Source organism: Carassius carassius, chromosome 35 (genome assembly GCF_963082965.1).
Source record: "Carassius carassius chromosome 35, fCarCar2.1, whole genome shotgun sequence".
Lineage (NCBI taxonomy): Eukaryota > Metazoa > Chordata > Actinopteri > Cypriniformes > Cyprinidae > Carassius > Carassius carassius.
In genome coordinates this window covers 14,733,011-14,752,894 of record NC_081789.1, presented here as the reverse complement: position 1 = coordinate 14,752,894, position 19,884 = coordinate 14,733,011, and the positions used below count along the sequence as shown (strand labels likewise).

General features: G+C 37.2%; 2 protein-coding genes and 1 non-coding gene across 3 annotated transcripts; 2 read left to right on the top strand and 1 right to left on the bottom strand.

Moving 5' to 3' along the window:
- Positions 1-1,838: 1,838 nt before the first annotated feature.
- trnat-agu (transfer RNA threonine (anticodon AGU)) lies at positions 1,839-1,912 on the top strand. The gene has a single exon. It is a non-coding gene; the product is annotated as a tRNA-Thr (tRNA).
- Positions 1,913-8,377: 6,465 nt separating this feature from the next.
- Positions 8,378-12,954, top strand: cmbl (carboxymethylenebutenolidase homolog (Pseudomonas)). The gene is made up of 6 exons (XM_059524537.1): positions 8,378-8,529; positions 11,310-11,521; positions 11,594-11,701; positions 11,791-11,933; positions 12,041-12,132; positions 12,708-12,954. The coding sequence occupies exons 2-6, from the start codon at positions 11,310-11,312 to the stop codon at positions 12,885-12,887; spliced, it is 735 nt and encodes a 244-aa protein (XP_059380520.1). The 5' UTR covers positions 8,378-8,529; the 3' UTR covers positions 12,888-12,954.
- A 29-nt stretch (positions 12,955-12,983) lies between these two features.
- On the bottom strand, positions 12,984-19,837 carry LOC132116022 (T-complex protein 1 subunit epsilon-like). Its single transcript, XM_059524536.1, has 11 exons — positions 19,615-19,837; positions 19,157-19,217; positions 18,914-19,078; positions 17,747-17,945; positions 17,478-17,670; positions 17,233-17,382; positions 16,663-16,782; positions 16,226-16,411; positions 15,869-16,006; positions 15,589-15,769; positions 12,984-13,309 (listed from the first exon to the last, which is right to left on the bottom strand). The coding sequence occupies exons 1-11, from the start codon at positions 19,717-19,719 to the stop codon at positions 13,182-13,184; spliced, it is 1,626 nt and encodes a 541-aa protein (XP_059380519.1). The 5' UTR covers positions 19,720-19,837; the 3' UTR covers positions 12,984-13,181.
- Positions 19,838-19,884: the final 47 nt, after the last annotated feature.

Below are 19,884 nucleotides of genomic sequence, written 5' to 3'. Positions count from 1 at the left end.
GCTGTTTTTGGGTTTAGCGTGTATTTTAGCCTCTGTCTTCTTTAGACAGCATATTATCCTGTGGGTTTATCCCTGTAAGAGGATCCACCAGCAGGACGGGACGGGTGCTGTGACTCTAAGCCTGTTCTCCAGCTTGTCGCCATGTCTTGACAGAAGAGCTACATGGTGCTATATTGAGAAAAATGCATTCCTGTAGCTCAGAGTAAAAGCATGCTAAGAACATTGCTGAGGTTGTAAGTTCAATTCCCAGGAAATGCATGAGCGGATAAAAATGTGTACATTTAATGCAACATAAGTCATGTTAGGTAAAATTGTCTGCCAAATGTTATAAAAAAAAAAAAGTGTAGAAAGGTGCCTTGTGGGGGCCTAATGTCTCTTGGTATTCTTGAAATGAATTATAACCACATCAACTTTGCAGAATAAAGCCTCATGTGAAATGTTCTTTCTTCCAATAATAAACAAAATTTCACACTTTAATTTAATCCTAAATATTCATCTTGCCAGAAATAATTTGCAAATAAGAGTGTTTTTTTGCTTTTATATATATATATTTTTTGCCTATTCATCAGTGTGATACTAGGAAATCCACTTCTGCCTCTAAGAGTAATAAAAAGTAATTAATGTAAATTATTTCTTCATGATTGCAATCTTATCCATCAATTGTGACTTTAAATCTCACAATGTAATTTCAGCTTGATGTCTTTAAAATGTAACTTAATATATTACAAATTTTTAATGGGAATTTTCCCCACACCGGTTTCAGTTGAACTGAATTCTGACATCTTGTACTTTTCGGGTAAACAATTGTATATATTTTCTCTCTTGAGACTTGATATGATGCATAACTAGCCATTCAAACACTTAATGAGAATAGGGGTAAGTGCAACTGGATGGTAGTCATTGAAGCAGGATGGAGACGGCTTCTACCGGAATAGAATGATGGTGGTATTTTTGAAGCATGTGGGGACAACAGCCCGACTTAAGTGAGATGTTAAAATGTCTGTGAAGACATCAGTGAGTTCCACTGTGCAGTCTCTCAGTACATGCCCAGGAATGTTGTCAGGACCCGGAGCTTTGCTTGCGTTGAGGGATCTCCTCATGCTGTCCGGGCTGTGCAGTGGTGCTGTTTTGTTCCTCAAAGCAAGCAAAGAAGGCGTTAAGCTCGTTCAGCAGGGAGATGGTGCTCACGGGTCCGCGGTGGGGGCTTGTAGTCTGTAATGGTCTGTATCCCCTGCCACAGGCGCCGAGTGTCTCTGTGTCTCTGAAACAATGGGCTATCATCTTGGAGTACTGTCGGGACCGGTTGGCCCTGGCTGTTCTCAGGCCCACCTCATCTCCAGCTCTGAAGGCAGCGTTCCGAACCTTGGAAGCTCCTCTCTGGGTGGTGTAAAGAAAGTCCAAAGTGTTTTTACCTCGAGTTGGAAAGTCTATATGTTTAATTGATTTTATCGGCGGTTTTAGTAAAAAAAAAAAAAAAAATATATACACAGTACAGACCAAAAGTTTGGAAACATTACTATTTTTAATGTTTTTGAAAGAAGTTTCTTCTGCTCATCAAACCTGCATTTATTTGATCAAAAATACAGAAAAAAGTGTAATATTGTGAAATATTATTACAACTTAAAATAATAGTTTTCTATTTGAATATACTTTAAAAAAATAATTTATTCCTGTGATGCAAAGCTGAATTTTCAGCATCATTACTCCAGCCTTCAGTGTCACATGTAACATCCAGTCTATCACATGATCATTCAGAAATCATTCTAATATGAATACTGAATGAATAACCAGTGATTTCCGCTTAGGAGAAACCGCTATATTACGTGCAACGCGCACGTGGCGCCGTGGCTTAGTTGGTTAAAGCGCCTGTCTAGTAAACAGGAGATCCTGGGTTCGAATCCCAGCGGTGCCTTTTAAATGCATTCCATGCACCCTTACCGTTAAACTCTTCAGATAATAATGATTAATTATTATTCTTTTTATAATCCTTCAAAATATCTCTCAGGTTTGGTCAAAAAAAGAAAAAGAAAGAAAAAAGGATGATCTAAATCTGTGTTTACCTGCAAAATACAGAGGGTCAAACAATTATTAAACATAAACCAATTAATAAAACAGCAACAGCGGTAACATAAAAAATAATTTACCATTGTTTTGAGGAACACAATCCTCGGTAAATACAGTACAGACCAAAAGTATATTCTAATAATATATTTTCTTTACTATCACTTTTTATTAATTTAACACATCCTTGCTGAATAAAAGTATTGATTTTATTTAAAAAAAGAAAGAAAAAAAAATTACTGACCCCAAATTACTGACCAGTAGTGTATATTGTTAATACAAAATATTTATATTTTAAAAACATAGCTTCTTTTTTTTTCTTTTTTTTTTTTTTTTTTACTTTTTATTCATCAAAGTATCCTAAAAAGTATCAAATGTTATAAAAAAATATTAAGCAGCAGAACTGTTTCCAACTTTGATAATAAATCATCATATTAGAATGATTTCTAAAGGATCATGTGATAATGATCCTAAAAATTCAGCTTTGCATCACAGAAATAAATGATAATTTAAAGTATAATAAATTTAAAAACAATTATTTTAAATTGTAATAATATATCACAATATTACATTTTTTCTGTATTTTTTATCAAATAAATGCAGGCTTGATGAGCAGAAGAAACTTCTTTCACAAACATTAAAAATAGTAATGTTTCCAAACTTTTGGTCTGTACTGTATATATTGGAGAATTGTTTCTCTCAGCAAGGTTTATTATGTATGACAGAAAAAAAAAAAAACTTTTTGTAGTGGACTCAGAGCTGTTTCTCAAATAAAAATCAGTTACAGCACGCCCTCTGGTGCCAAACCGTCAATAGAGACGTTTATTTCGAGTTTAGTTATGCATGCAGAAATTAATTCTTCAAACATCACGACCATTAAAATAGTGATTAAAAATCGTAATAATTGGTAAATTAGTAAAAGCAGTCACAGCATATAAAAACATGCTCTTCCTATACAGTTATGCATGTCTATAGTATACTAGAATTTCATATATAACTGCTAACATAAAATATTACAATATCTATCACATTATTAATCATATCATTCTTCATTTGTGGTGGTAACAACAACAATTGAAATAAACTTTAAATACCAAAGTCATAAAATGTTTGTATTCTGTAAGGTAAACACAAATTGTGCACTGTTAATGGTTAACAGTTTTTGTTTTAAAATATGTATTAAATTGAGTTAAATCGCATTTGTAACAAAATATGGATGTTCCTGCCATACCTTAGAGAGGTATCTTGGAATGTAATTGCAACAATATAACATTTTTAACACAAATAAAGTGGTTATATTGTGAATATAGGTTTGATTTAACATGTACAATTTATTAAATTATTTAAAAAATACATATTTTTTTATATTTGTGGTGGCCCAAGCCACACAGGATGACCAATTGGCAAGGAAGGGTAATAGCCAGCAATGGTAATACCAGCACACAGGTTATGTTTTAGGTACACAGGTTAAGTAATTTTTTGCAATTGCCACACCCAAACAATTCATGATTTAGAAACATTGATAATATAGTTTATTTCAGTTATAATATTATTTGCTTTAGCCATACACTGTTTAAATGGAGTACACACATTTCCACACTGTAGGGCTATGTAAATATTTTCTGTTTATTAATCATTGTTTCTTTTTTACCATGTTGGAGAGAGCTCTGTCCTGGGGGGGGAGAAAGGTGTGGCCAAGGGTGGAGGACTGTGATATCCTGTGACCTGCCACTTAAGCCATACCATGTGCTGCCATGTTGGAGGGGGGTTTTGGGTTTAGTTTGTTGGCTTTGTGATTGTTTGTATTTGTCTCCCATTTTTCGTTTTCCCCTTTTTGTGTAAATTGGTTTGGCCAAGCCACTATATATGTTCCCTGGTGTCTCATTCTGTTAGGTCAGGTTGTTAAGTTTATATCCTGTTTTGTTGTATGCCGTTTTGAGTATAGTTATATTTTGTTGACCTCTTTTAAAGGCCTAGTTGTTAATTTTTTGGTTTCTATTGTTCAGTAGTTTTTTTTGGGGTGTAATAAAATAACCCATTTTCCAAAGAAACTTCTGTTTTCCTCATTGCCGGACTGTTGTGTCCCCCAAATTCATGTCTGTGGAGTTAAAACAATGGATATCGCCCCTTTAAGAAAATTGAGAATTCTATTTGGACTGCTTCCTGTGTGTAAAGGTCACTGCAGGTGCTGGTTGATCCGAGGGGGGCATGGGGAGTACATTCTTTCTTATTTAGCTAAATTAGTGACAATTTCATGTGCCGCACTTTATTAGGGTTTGCTGTGTTATGTTGATAACTTGCAGATCTGACATATTTTGATCAAAATTTTGCTACATAGCTTACATACTTATGAATATCTCCTAAATGTGCCCTGACCTTGAAATTATCATGATGGCTACCTCCATTTGAAAAAAGTCTGGATTTAGGCTGATTTGTCAGTTGTCTTTCCGGGTAACACCACACAGCCTTATAGTAACTTCCAATATAAAGCTGACGTCTTTGCCACATTTTTCATTAATAAAATTTAAAACATCAGTACACAATTTTCCACACCACAATCCGTCAAGCACATGTCACCAGCAAACATGTCACCTCACTCTCTGAGGTAGAAGTCTCCAAACTCATCCTTTCTAATCATCCTACTACTTGTCCGCTTGATCCTATTCCATATCATCTCCTCCAATCCATTTCTCCTGCAGCTGTACCTGCACTCACTGACATCATTAACATATCCCTCCACACTGGTGTTTTGCCCTCATCATTTAGACAGGCTCGTATAACTCCACTACTTAAGAAACCCACCCTCAACCCATCTCTTTTAGAGAACTACAGACCAGTTTTCCTTCTTCCTTTCATTGCAAGAACACATGAATGAGCTGTTCAACCAAGTCTCTGCCTTTCTCACACATAACAACCTCCTTGACTGCAATCAATCTGGTTTCAGAAGTGGACATTCAACTGAGACTGCCTTGCTATCAGTTGTTGACGCCCTAAGACTGGCAAGAGCGGAATCCAAATCTCCAATACTTATCTTGTTTGATCTGTCCGCTGCTTTTGACATGGTTAACCACCAAATCCTCCTGTCAACCCTACTGACAAAGGACATCTCAGGAACCACACTCCAGTGGTTTGACTCTTACCTATCAGATATGTCCTTTAAAGTATCTTGGAGAGGTGAGGTGTCCAAGTCGCAACATCTCACTACTGGGGTGCCTCAGGGCTCAGTTGCTGGACCACTTCTCTTCTCTGTCTACATGGCATCATTAAAATCTGTCATTCAGAAACATGGCTTTTCATATCACTGCTATGAATGCTTTTTTCTAATGAATGTTGTTCAGCTGCTTTGACGTTTAAAGACGATTTTGTTTAAAGCGCTATATAAATAAAGGTGACTTGACTTGACTATGCTGATGACACTCAACTTTACCTCTCATTCCATCCTGCTGATCTGACGGTAGCTACTCGCATCTCAGCTTGTCTAACAGACATTTCTTGCTGGATGAAGGACCATCACTTTCAACTCAACCTTGCCAAGACAGAACTGCTTTTGGTTCCAGCAAACCCATCGTTGCATCACAATTTCACCATCAAGTTAGGCACATCAAACATAATTCCTTCAAAAACAGCCAGAAACCTTGGAGTTATGATTGATGATCAGCTAACTTTCTCAATCACATTGCTAAAACTGTCTGGTCCTGCAGATTTGCTTTATTCAACATTAAGAAGATCAGGCCCTTTCTTTCAGAACATGCTGCACAACTCCTTGTTCAAGCTCTTGTTCTGTCCAGGCTGGACTATTGCATTGCTCTCTTGGCAGGTCTTTCATTCAGTTCTATCAAACCTTTACGATTAATCCAGAACACGGCAGCAAGATTAATTTTTAATGAGCTGAAAAGAATACACGTCACACCTCTGTTTATCAATTTGCACTGGCTACCAATAGCTGCTCGCATAAAATTCAAGGCATTGATGTTTGCCTACAAAACCACCACTGGCTCTGGCCCCCTTTACCGAAATTCATTACTTCAGACTTATGTGCCCTCTAGAAGCTTGCGTTCGGCAAGTGAACGTTGCTTGATTGTGCCATCTCAAAAAAGCAAAGTCACTTTTACGGACTATTAAATGAAATGTTCCCTCCTGGTGGAATGACCTACCCAACTCAATCCGAGCAGCTGAGCAGCTTTATATATATATATATATATATATATATATATATATATAAAGACCTCTAACACTAGCTTGCTCTATTCTTTTTCTATTCTATGTTTTCTTTTTATTTATTACAACCCGAATTCCGGAAAAGTTGGGATGTTTTTTAAATTTTAATAAAATGAAAACTAAAGGAATTTCAAATCACATGAGCCAATATTTTATTCACAATAGAACATAGATAACGTAGCAAATGTTTAAACTGAGAAATTTTACACTTTTATCCACTTAATTAGCTCATTTAAAATTTAATGCCTGCTACAGGTCTCAAAAAAGTTGGCACGGGGGCAACAAATGGCTAAAAAAGCAAGCAGTTTTGAAAAGATTCAGCTGGGAGAACATCTAGTGATTAATTAAGTTAATTGATATCAGGTCTGTAACATGATTAGCTATAAAAGCTTTGTCTTAGAGAAGCAGAGTCTCTCAGAAGTAAAGATGGGCAGAGGCTCTCCAATCTGTGAAAGACTGCGTAAAAAAATTGTGGAAAACTTTAAAAATAATGTTCCTCAACGTCAAATTGCAAAGGCTTTGCAAATCTCATTATCTACAGTGCATAACATCATCAAAAGATTCAGAGAAACTGGAGAAATCTCTGTGCGTAAGGGACAAGGCCGGAGACCTTTATTGGATGCCCGTGGTCTTCGGGCTCTCAGACGACACTGCATCACTCATCGGCATGATTGTGTCAATGACATTACTAAATGGGCCCAGGAATACTTTCAGAAACCACTGTCGGTAAACACAATCCGCCGTGCCATCAGCAGATGCCAACTAAAGCTCTATCATGCAAAAAGGAAGCCATATGTGAACATGGTCCAGAAGCGCCATCGTGTCCTGTGGGCCAAGGCTCATTTAAAATGGACTATTTCAAAGTGGAATAGTGTTTTATGGTCAGACGAGTCCAAATTTGACATTCTTGTTGGAAATCACGGACGCCGTGTCCTCCGGGCTAAAGAGGAGGGAGACCTTCCAGCATGTTATCAGCGTTCAGTTCAAAAGCCAGCATCTCTGATGGTATGGGGGTGCATAAGTGCATACGGTATGGGCAGCTTGCATGTTTTGGAAGGCTCTGTGAATGCTGAAAGGTATATAAAGGTTTTAGAGCAACATATGCTTCCCTCCAAACAACGTCTATTTCAGGGAAGGCCTTGTTTATTTCAGCAGGACAATGCAAAACCACATACTGCAGCTATAACAACAGCATGGCTTCGTTGTAGAAGAGTCCGGGTGCTAACCTGGCCTGCCTGCAGTCCAGATCTTTCACCTATAGAGAACATTTGGCGCATCATTAAACGAAAAATACGTCAAAGACGACCACGTACTCTTCAGCAGCTGGAAATCTATATAAGGCAAGAATGGGACCAAATTCCAACAGCAAAACTCCAGCAACTCATAGCCTCAATGCCCAGACGTCTTCAAACTGTTTTGAAAAGAAAAGGAGATGCTACACCATGGTAAACATGCCCCGTCCCAACTATTTTGAGACCTGTAGCAGAAATCAAAATTGAAATGAGCTCATTTTGTGCATAAAATTGTAAACTTTCTCAGTTTAAACATTTGCTATGTTATCTATGTTCTATTGTGAATAAAATATTGGCTCATGTGATTTTAAAGTCTTTTAGTTTTCATTTTATTAAAATTTAAAAAACGTCCCAACTTTTCCGGAATTTGGGTTGTATATTATTTAAACGCTTGCTACGTGTACAGCGTTTAAGCTAACTGAGATTTGTTATAGCACTTATATAGCATTGCTCTTTTGTTGTTTTTAATTGCTTCCATTGTCCTCATTTGTAAGTCGCTTTGGATAAAAGCGTCTGCTAAATGACTAAATGTAATGTCTGTGGTGTTACTTCAAAATGACAGACATAAGTGGCTGTGTCACCAGTGTTTGGTTGAAATTATTTAAAAATCTAAATGTTCTTAAGCTTTTATTTTAATGGATATAACATAATATACTAATTTTAAATGCATACATTTTGTTAGAAACAAAAACAAGCATTTTCTTTTTTTTGACAAATTCTGCCTCTTATTTGCCACCCCAATCGAAGAATGAATCCTCTGCACACCACTATAAATCCATATAAACTACTTTCAGCTTAAATGATTTTGCTGACTCATGATGAATGGCATCGAGTGGGTTATACGACAATTTTATGGTGGGCGTTGCTAAAAGGGACAAACACAGAAATCTGCAGTCTGTGCCAGATTTCAGCCTTTTCGTTTCCTCACAGCGAAATAAACCCGAGCTTCAGCGGTGCGGTAAGTGCATTTCCGAAAATGACAAGTAGCTACAAAACAGTCAAAGACTGTAATGTAGAAAGCGGTTATTGTCTGTAGTAGCATTAGTACGCGCTACTTCTACCGAATGTTTTTGCTTTGAACAGTCTGAACGGAGTTAGGCTACATATTTGAATCACGTGATTAATTCGCGTTCTTCTTTTGAAAGATTGCAGAATGTGGAGCATTCAAGTGCCAGGTCTAATATTTATTTTAATTTAACCGAAATTGTACTTGCAGAGTCTAAAAATAGTTATTGGTGATTTTTACAAAGAGTTTTCGTCGACTATAAATGAAAGGGAAGACTGTTTTGATTTCATGTTCAGTTCACCCAGCAGAACTTTCCCATAACGTTAGCACATGCTTCGGTTATTTTTCGGGAACCACATAATAATATTCTACAAACGTTCTCCGTTTTTTTTTAATCCAAAAACGAACCTTTGTAGAACGTTACAGTGAGTTTCCATAACAACCTAAAATCAAGAGAACCTATATAACGTTATGTGCTTATTGTATTTTATTTTATAACCAAAAAAACTAGCGTTCGTACACAGAAAGTTCTGGTTTTCAAAAAAAAAAAAAAAAAAAAAAAAAAAGTGTGGAGGGGAGGGTTGGGGGTTACTTTCACGAAATAAATACAGACTGAAATAATATTGCAGATGTAACATTGCAGCAACTATATTTGATACACAAATATATATATATATTTAGTGTATCAAAAAAAGTAAGCTATAATTAAGGTAATTACGTCTCATAAAAAGTATTATTATTAATAAAAGATGATCATAGCACAAACAAACATGGTCACAAGTAACTTACTCAACGACATTATAAAATTGTAGATTTAACAAAAAATATCTGCATTAAGTAGACCTATAACATGTAACTAATCTGACCCCCCCCCCCCCCCACAATCGCCTTTAAGATTTTCAAGTATGTTCTTTGCAATTTATTTATATATATATATATATATATATATATATATATATATATATATATATATATATTCGTGGCCAAAAGTTTTGAGAATTACATAAATATTAGTTTTCAAAAAGTTTGCTGCTAAACTGCTTTTAGATCTTTGTTTCAGTTGTTTCTGTGATGTACTGAAATATAATTACAAGCACTTCATACGTTTCAAAGGGCTTTTATCGACAATTACATGACATTTATGCAAAGAGTCAGTATTTGCAGTGTTGGCCCTTCTTTTTCAGGACCTCTGCAATTCAACTGGGCATGCTCTCGATCAACTTCTAGGCCAAATCCTGACTGATAGCAACCCATTCTTTCATAATCACTTCTTGGAGTTTGTCAGAATTAGTGGGTTTTTGTTTGTCCACCCGCCTCTTGAGGATTGACCACAAGTTCTCAATGGGATTAAGATCTGGGGAGTTTCCAGGCCATGGACCCAAAATTTCAACATTCTGGTCCCCGAGCCACTTAGTTATCACTTTTGCCTTATGGCACGGTGCTCCATCGTGCTGGAAAATGCATTGTTCTTCACCAAACTGTTGTTGGATTGTTGGAAGAAGTTGCTGTTGGAGGGTGTTTTGGTACCATTCTTTATTCATGGCTGTGTTTTTGGGCAGAATTGTGAGTGAGCCCACTCCCTTGGATGAGAAGCAACCCCACACATGAATGGTGTCAGGATGCTTTACTGTTGGCATGACACAGGACTGATGGTAGCGCTCACCTTTTCTTCTCCGGACAAGCCTTTTTCCAGATGCCCCAAACAATCGGAAAGGGGATTCATCGGAGAATATGACTTTGCCCCAGTCCTCAGTCCATTCACTATGCTTTCTGCAGAAGATCAATCTGTCCCTGATGTTTTTTTTGGAGAGAAGCGGCTTCTTTGCTGCCCTTCTTGACACCAGGCCATCTTCCAAAAGCCTTGGCCTCACTGTGCGTGCAGATGCGCTCACACCTGCCTGCTGCCATTCCTGAGCAAGCTCTGCACTGGTGGCACTCCGATCCCGCAGCTGAATCCTCTTTAGGAGATGATCCTGGCGCTTGCTGGACTTTCTTGGACCCCCTGAAGCCTTCTTTACAAGAATTGAACCTCTTTCCTTGAAGTTCTTGATGATCCTATAAATTGTTGATTTAGGTGCAATCTTAGTAGCCACAATATCCTTGCCTGTGAAGCCATTTTTATGCAATGCAATGATGGCTGCACGTGTTTCTTTGCAGGTCACCATGGTTAACAATGGAAGAACAATGATTTCAAGCATCACCCTCCTTTTAACATGTCAAGTCTGCCATTCTAACCCAATCAGCCTGACATAATGATCTCCAGCCTTGTGCTCCTCAACATTCTCACCTGAGTTAACAAGACGATTACTGAAATGATCTCAGCAGGTCCTTTAATGACAGCAATGAAATGCAGTGGAAAGGTTTTTTTGGGATTAAGTTAATTTTCATGGCAAAGAAGGACTATGCAATTCATCTGATCACTCTTCATAACATTCTGGAGTATATGCAAATTGCTATTATAAAAACTTAAGCAGCAACTTTTCCAATATTTATGTAATTCTCAAAACTTTTGGCCACGACTGTGTATATATATATATATATATATATATATATATATATATATATATATATTGGCCTCTGTTTACAGTTGTGACAAGGAATAACCCACATACTGTCTCAAACTCTTATTTATTTTCAAGAAAGAGGCATGCCGTTTTTTGTTTCATGGAATAAAGTTGGGAAAATTGGGATTCAATAAAATGAGTTCACAATGCTTTCCTTTTTATGAACAGATGGCAAATGAAGCAAAGCCCTGTCCGTGTGATATCGGGGACAAGATTGACTATGGAGGTCTCGGAGAGGAAGTTCAAATCCAGCACATTAAAGCTTATGTGGTGAAGCCTCCAGCATCAGAGAAGGCCATTGTTGTAATTCAAGACATTTATGGATGGCAGCTTCCAAACACCAGATACATGGCTGACATGCTCTCAGCCAATGGATACATGTAAATATCTGATTTATATTTCTAAAAATATGAAGATGGTTGCTGATATCCCTGTTCTTGATTCTTTCGCAGTGCTATATGTCCAGATTTCTTTGTTGGAAAAGAGCCGTGGAGCCCATCTCATGACTGGTCAACATTTCAGCAGTGGCTTGAGGACAAAAAGCCTACAGAAATTAAAAAGTACAAGTTCAATCAACAAAATTTTTCCTATCTGATGAACTTGACCATACCTTTGAAGGAAAGACTAAACAATGTTGTTGTTTAACCAGGGAAGTGGATGTTGTGTTGAAGTATCTGAAGGAGCAGTGTGGCGTGAAGCATATAGGAGTTGTGGGCTTCTGCTGGGGTGGGGTTGCCACACACTACATTGCTCTTCAGTTTCAGGAAATCAAAGCTGGTGTCTCTGTCTATGGTAATCCATTTGTTGTGTCTTCTTGAACAGTCAAAGACACAGGAAATATGTGGCAAGATGCTTTCTGCAATCCAAGAAATTGTAAATATTAAACTTCTTTTACAAAGGTATCGTTAGAGAGCGGGAAGACCGGTTTAATCTCAAGAGCCCAACCCTCTTTATCTTTGCTGAAAACGATGCAGTCATTCCACTTGATCAGGTAAGATGAGGTCAAGGACAGGATTAAGAGGTTTGCACTATATACGCTATATTGCCAAAAGTATTGGGACCCCCCTTCTAATGAACAGGTTTGACTACTTAAGGAATTTCCATGAGTACAAATCTTAATTTTTAAGCATATAATTATATTCTAGGGACTTTTGTACTTCTTTTGTTTGGACAGGACCCTTTTTTATTCTAACATGACAATTATATATATATATATATACATACATATATTCCATCATAGTTCTTTACACATCTTATTGATTTAGTAATGCCATGGTAAGGATTACATTAACATGGATAAGCTTTATTTAATTTGCACCTATCGAATGCTTTACTTTCAGGCAAAATGGCTTAATTTAAATATAATCAGATCAGTTTTCTTTAAAATGTAATTGTAGTATCCTATTACTAATGCAATGTAGTGTTCAATCTAATATACTTATTCGAATATCATTTCGGAAGGATAATAAATGGGGGTAAATGTATTCATGAATAAACCCATATCAGGGTCATAAACTTTGCACAGACAATGAGTTAATGTTTATTGTTCTCTTACTTTCAACCAAGGTGACTACACTAGAGGCAAGACTGAAGGAGAAGTGCACTGCTGACTTCCAAGTGAAAATCTTCCCAAAACAGACACATGGGTTTGTCCATCGCAAGAGAGAAGACATTAACCCAGATGATAAACCTTATATAGAGGAGGCCAGGAGAGATATGATCAACTGGTTGAATAAGTACATGTAAACTGCAATGGGTTAAAACATCTGAGGTGAAGATTAAACATTCTCTAATGGAAAAATCTGGTGGTAAAATCAATTTCCTTCAAATACACTTGAAAACTTTTGCGGTTCTGTGTGTATTTTATTGAGTGACTAGATTCCAACATGTGACAACCGACTCCAACAAATCTGAAAACAAAATTTTAATGATCACTTCAGTACTACATTGAAAAATCAACTGATAAATAACAGTACGGAGGTTGGACACATTCCTTTAGAAGTGCTTGAGACCTTTTATTTCACCAGTGCTACATGACGCTCAGTCTTCAGGCTCGCCAGGGCCCCTTATGTCATCGATCTTCAGAATCATCTTGACTACTTGAGTGGCCAGAGAAATCTGCTGTTTCTTTCCAATGAGGGTCTCAATCACATGCTGTTGCTTCATGTCTGCAAAGATTGAATTCAAATTTAATGCCAGTTTTTTTTTTTTTTTTTTACAAATTGAAGAATTTTACATCGGTACAAAAATAAGATACTGTTAACTTTATTCATCAAAACATCTCGTAAGAAAAATGTATTATAGTTTCCACAAAAAAAATTGTAAGCAACACAATTGTTTGAAACATTTATGGGAATTAATATTCCTTGAGCATCACAGAAATAAAGAACATTTGAAAATATATTTCAAATAGAAAACTAATAATATTTCACAATGTGACAATTTTTTTTATGGTATTTCTGAACAAATAAATGCAGTCTTGCTGCACAAAAAATACTTCTAAAATATTTACAAATCCTAAACATTTGAACTTTAGTGTATATCAGGGTTTAGGGGTGCTCCGATTGATCAGCTACCGATCACTATTCACCGATAATCGCTTTGGGATGATTGACTGGCGGTCTCTATAAAGGCCAATCTCAAAAAACGATCTCCTGAAGCAGCACCGTCTCTGTCTGGCGTGGGTGAAATAATTGTAATGTGAGGTGAGGTTCACTTCATATTTCTTCATTAAATAACTTAAGTAGCTAATTTGAAAACTTTCTGCAAGACAATTTCACAAACGACGTGAGTGAATCACTGTGCACGTTCTCTCTCTCTAAAAATACGCAAATGGCTTCAAATAAAATCACATCTGCACTATAAGCTGCACAGTTAACAGGAATTGTCACTTGCACAATCGAAGCAGTGTCGCATCATCACTAAAGTTTATTAATTGCATTTCTTTTTAATTCTTGCCAGTGTTTAAAAAATTCAGCACTCGTGCGTTCTCCTGGAGACTGAGTGCTCATGCACACTGGCAGTGTGCGCACATAATGCCAGATTCCTCTGCTTACAGTGCGAATGCGGTGCATATTTTTTCCACGCTCATGTTAATGGATGAAAGGGTTCACACTGCACACATGGTTGTGATGCGAGTCTACTTTTGCTTCAATACAGAGAACAATAAAAGTAACAGCGCATTGTTTGAAAAGAGCACTTTCAGAAAACCAGGCAGTAATAGATGGCTCTCGTGGAGGTAGGAAAACAAAAGTTCTTAGTGAACCACAGGACTGCTTGTAATAAAGAATTAAGTGCAAAAGAAAAGGCAGTAGAGCTGACCGTTTCAGTCAATGATCAATTTTAATTTTGAATGTTTGTTATAATGTAAGAAAAGTACATGTTTTACCACTCGCTTGAGCAACTTAATAAATCAATCTAGAAGTAAATGCAAAAGTAAAAAGCACTAAATAATGTGTTTCTTATATTGTGTATAAACACATCTATGAAAGATTGTATTAGCTACTGTGCTGTGTAAAAAAGAATCACAATGCTGAAAAAGCATTTTCAATAACAATGTTTGGATTTGAAATCAAAATAATGACTAAATGTTGTGTCTGTAGTAAACAGCCAAGGATCAGTTGCAGACTCCTGTGTGAAAGCACAGTGAGCTCCTGCTGCTTCTGCACTGATCGTATGAGAAGGGTCTGGCTGCAGACTTGCACTCTCAGACACTTGTGCTTCCGCTAGCGACATCACTTGCAGTATTTATTTTATTTTTATTTTGTTCTATTTATAGATAACTTTTTGTTTGAATATTTAAACATTTTACAACAGTAGCCAGGTGGTGAAGACTAGAAAAAATAAACTAAATTACAATGTCACTTGCAATCGCTACTTGCACTCTCGGACTTGCACTCTCAGACACTTGTGCTTCCGCTAGCGACGTCACTTGCAGTCTTTATTTTATTTTTATTTTTTTTGTTCTATTTACTTATAACTTTTTGTTTGAATCTCTCAACATTTTACAACAGTAGCCAGGTGGTGAAGACAAGAAAAAACAAAACTATATTACAATGTCACTTGCAATCGCTACTTGCACTCTCCGCTACCACCTACTCACCTGGCTACTGTTATAAAATGTTGGGAAATTCAAACAAAAAGTAAAAAAAAAAATTCAATAAAATAAAAAATAAAGACTGCAAGTGATGTCACTAGCGGAAGTGCAAGTGTCTGAGAGTGCAAGTCTGCAGCCAGACCCTCTTGGATTGTAGTGGCAGATACTGCTTTCTGTAATCGGCCTCAAAAATCCTGATCGGAGCACCCCCAATAAAACTTTTTTAAATTGCTTATTCTCCCCACTTTCCACAAGTACTAAAAATACATTTCTTTACTTGCAGTTTTTCTTAAATTCATACATCTGTTTACAATTTTTTATATCACTAAAGAAAAATGAAGAAGTCCATACCATTTGTTGATAAATGTAGGCAGTCAATTCCAAGTGCAGGGTTGTTTTCCTTGACTTGTTGGGCTCTGACCTCTGCCATTGTTTGGATGGGGTTCATACCACTGTTCTCGGCCAGTGCCATAGGAATGACTTCCAGAGCATCAGCGAACGCTCTCATGGCATACTGTTCCAGAGAGGGGCACTGGAATAGAAGCAGAGTGTTTAAACACGGACTTAAAAACCTCATGAGGCTAAGGACTGAGAGCGTGTGGAGTACCGATGACTCCAAAAAATAGTATACCTTATCGGCTGCCTGGTTTACAGCAAGAGCACAGGAGATCTCTGATGCACCACCACCGTACACAATGCGGTTATCCTTCACGAGGTTACGGATGACGCACAGAGCATCATGGAGAGCTCTCTTAGCCTCTTCAATAATCTAAGTGATTCAGATGAACATTGTAACAGCGATACATTTACATTACATATACATTTATGCATTTTTTACCAGTATGCGTGTTCCCTGGGAATTGAACCCACAACATTTTGCGTTGCTAACACAATACTCTACCAATGAGCCACAGGAACATGATACAAATACAGATCTAATATCTTAAAGGGGAAAAACATCAGAGTTGAACTCTAAAAAACTCTCTACCATTTTGTTCCCGCCACGGATGAAGATCGTCACAGCTCTGGAGTTTTTGCATTCCTCAATAACCAGCATTCTGTCTTTAGTGGTCCCAAAGCAGATTTCCTTCACCAGCCCAGCAGAGCCCAACTTCTCTGGAGTCAGCTCGCAGAATCGGGGTACAATACGTCCACCAGTAGCAATGGCAATGAGCTGGAAATGTTTACATGAAATCTCAGTTTGTTCATTCTTCCAACACACTCTAGATAGTAACCCATCTGTGCTATACACAGTACTTTTTTTTGTAAGAAATTAATATTTTGATTCCAAAAGGATGCAATAAATTGATAAAAATGTGCATTTTAAAATGATTTCTGAAGAATCATGTGACAATGAAGACATGGAGTAATGATGCAGAAAATTCAGACTGACCCAAAATGCTTGATCAGTAGTGTTTTACAAACCTCGATCTCAGGTCCACCGACCCAGCGGACCGCAGGAAGCTCATTCTGCAGAAGTAAGTGATTGGCTTCATCATCAAATCCCCACTGGCAAATGGCAAGATTGGCCCCGTTCTCCTTGACCTTTAGAAGAAGCGTTTTAACAGGGAAAAATACAGTCAATTATATGATCAGTGGCAAATATGATAAAAATCAAACTGAAATTACAAATTCATTTGGATTAAAATTGTTCTGATTATTCCACAATATTCAAAACATAGCTCTAAATACCGCTTTACTGAAGGGGGCTGTCATACTATATAAGAAAATGTCATTATTGCTAATAAGACTATTTAGACTGAAAACCATTGTTTGTTATGTTAACAATGACATAACACAAGTTAAAAGAACTTCTTAAAACACACACACAAAAACTGATAAGATGTCTCTAAAGCACATTGAATGTGTCAATGTAGCAGTAAAATGTTTTTATTTAATGCCTTGTCAGCATCTTAGGAAATATAAATAATGATTTAAAACAAAACCTAAATGACTTTAGGAAAGCAAGCAAACAGAAGCATACAGTATACAGACCTGTCGAATCATTTCCTCAAACTTCTCCTTCTCATACTTCTGCAGAGCTCTGTAGTCCTCCACTGAGGTCACGTCAAGCTTATGCTTGGTTTTGGGCTTGGGGGGCTCAAATGGACAGGTGAGGATGGCGATTTTTACGTTTTTCAGTACCTGCATGTACAACATGCTTATTAACAAAGACTTTACATATGATAAACATTCCATGCATATGCAACCAGAAATGAATATTAAGAGTAAACACAAACCTTGGGCATCTGAGGGTGGCTGAAATCTTTGTCCACGATGACTCCTTTGATGAGCTGAGTATCCTCAAGTTTTCCACCGACTTTTCCTTCAACTTTGATAAGCTCGAAGTCAACATCCTTTCTCTCCATGTCGGCCACTGTTAGGATGGCATTGACAGCGATCTCTGCCATCTGTCTGTGGCACCGGTTGATTCTACAAAACAAAAAATATGTTTTCCTTAGAATATTCTATTTAGCTAAAAAAAAAAAAACACGTCTTAGACACTCACACTTTGGATCCTAGTGTGGTCATAGCGGTCTGAATAAGAGGCTCTGTGTTGTTGGGATCCACTGGGAAACTATCACCAATTTTGTCGAGCTGCTCAATGGCGATCGCTGCGGCCTGGTCATAACCATCGGTGATCCTGATGGGGTGAATACCTCTGTCCAACAGCTGCTCGGCCTGCTCTAGAAGAGCTCCTGCCAAAACTACAGGACCAAACACATTAGACCACTAAAGTTACACTGGGTAAGCAGAAAACATACTTTTCTTAAAAAACACAAGACTATATACGACCCTGGACCACAAAACCAGTCTTAACTCGCACAAGTATATTCGTAGCGATAGCCAAAAACACACTGTATAGGTCAAAATGATTGATTTTTTATTTTATGCCAAAAATCATCAGGATATTGAGTAAAAATCATATTCCGTTAAGATATTTTGTAAATTTCCTACCATAAATATATGAAAACTTGATATATTCTGCATTGCTAAGAAATTAATTTGGACTGCTTTAACGGGTTTATTTTTGCACCCTCAGATTCCATATTTTTCAAATAGTTGCTTATTTGCAAAGACAATGAATAATTCTCGGTTTCAAAAAATTTTGATCCACGGTCACATACAGTAAATGAGGCACTTTAACAAATATAAAAAATGTCATCTACTAGCCTATAGCTTACAACCAAGTGATCATGAAAGCTACATATTTAAATATGTTTAAATTATCTTAACAAAACAAATAACAATAATAATAAATCAATATAAACTACAGTTAATAGTTTCCAGGTCAGATATTTTTTATACTTTTGAAAGACTGCTCATTGTCACCAAGGTTGCATTTATTTGATAAAAAAAAAAACTGTTTTCAGTTTAAATACAGTTATTCCTGTTATGCTATCACTGAATTTTCAGTATGAAAATATGTTCTAATATGCTGATTTAGTGTGCATGTAACATTATGTACATATATTGTTGTCATTTTAGCCAGGCCCTGAGTAATTTCTGTCCCTGATACAAACTACTGATACATGTACAGACTATTAAACACCAGAATACTTAATAAACAAACATGCAGGGGGAAATATGTAGAGGTTCATGGATGTAAAAAGCCAAATTGTGCATCCTATGTGCAGCCAGCTGTCTATATGTTTAATAAGGAAGAGGAACTCACCAACAACTCCAGTAGTTCCGTCTCCGATTTCATCATCTTGAGACTTGGAGAGTTCTACCATGAGCTTGGCGATCTGATGGTCCACATCCATCATGCTGAGGATCGTCGCTCCATCATTGGTCACAGTCACCTCACCATCCTTATCCACCATCATCTTGTCAAGTCCTGTAAACAACAATCATTTGCATTAAGAAAACAGCAAGGAACGGACTAGCAAGGCCACACGTAGAACAGAGGACTTACCATTTGGCCCAAGTGATGTTTTCAGGGTGTTTGCAACTGCTTTTGCTGCCATGATGTGAGACTGAAATGTGCAGGGTTAACATTAAAATATGCGTCACAAAAAACAAAACTTCTTTACAAATAATCATACTTTAATTAATAGAAAAATAAAGTCAAAGTACAGTTACAGCTGTCCTATGTATTAAAAATATATGTGTTTCATGTCTCCCTGACTGCGCATCATGACTCAACACCGATAGAGGAAGCACATGGACCCTCCTCTGCTTGACACGAGGTGCGGTACTGAACACATTAGACAATTACAGGAAGACATGTTTCTACGTCAGACTACTAAATGAAGTATATTGTAATAAATACGTAATGAAAATATGAAACAGACTGTGCCGTTCTGGATTACAGATATGACTTAATGCCCAGTCAAACGCTCAGAGAATCCTTTAGCCCGTTAGCTTTTGTACCTTCAGCGCTCCCAGGCCAGTCAAGCGAGATTTCTTGTCCTGGTCCTTTATGATGAGGAAAGGCCTTCCATATTCATCGAAGGCGAGGGTCCCGAGTGCGGACATTTTTTATCTCCACCCCAATAAAATGCACAGCTATGAAAAATGATTTTAAATCGGAGAGTTTGCTCCTCTAGCTGTGCACCTCGCCGCGCGGATCTGCCGGCTGGTTCTGGAAGAATCTCGGGGCGGGACGGAGCAAACCAAGAGGGATAACATCTATGGCATTCT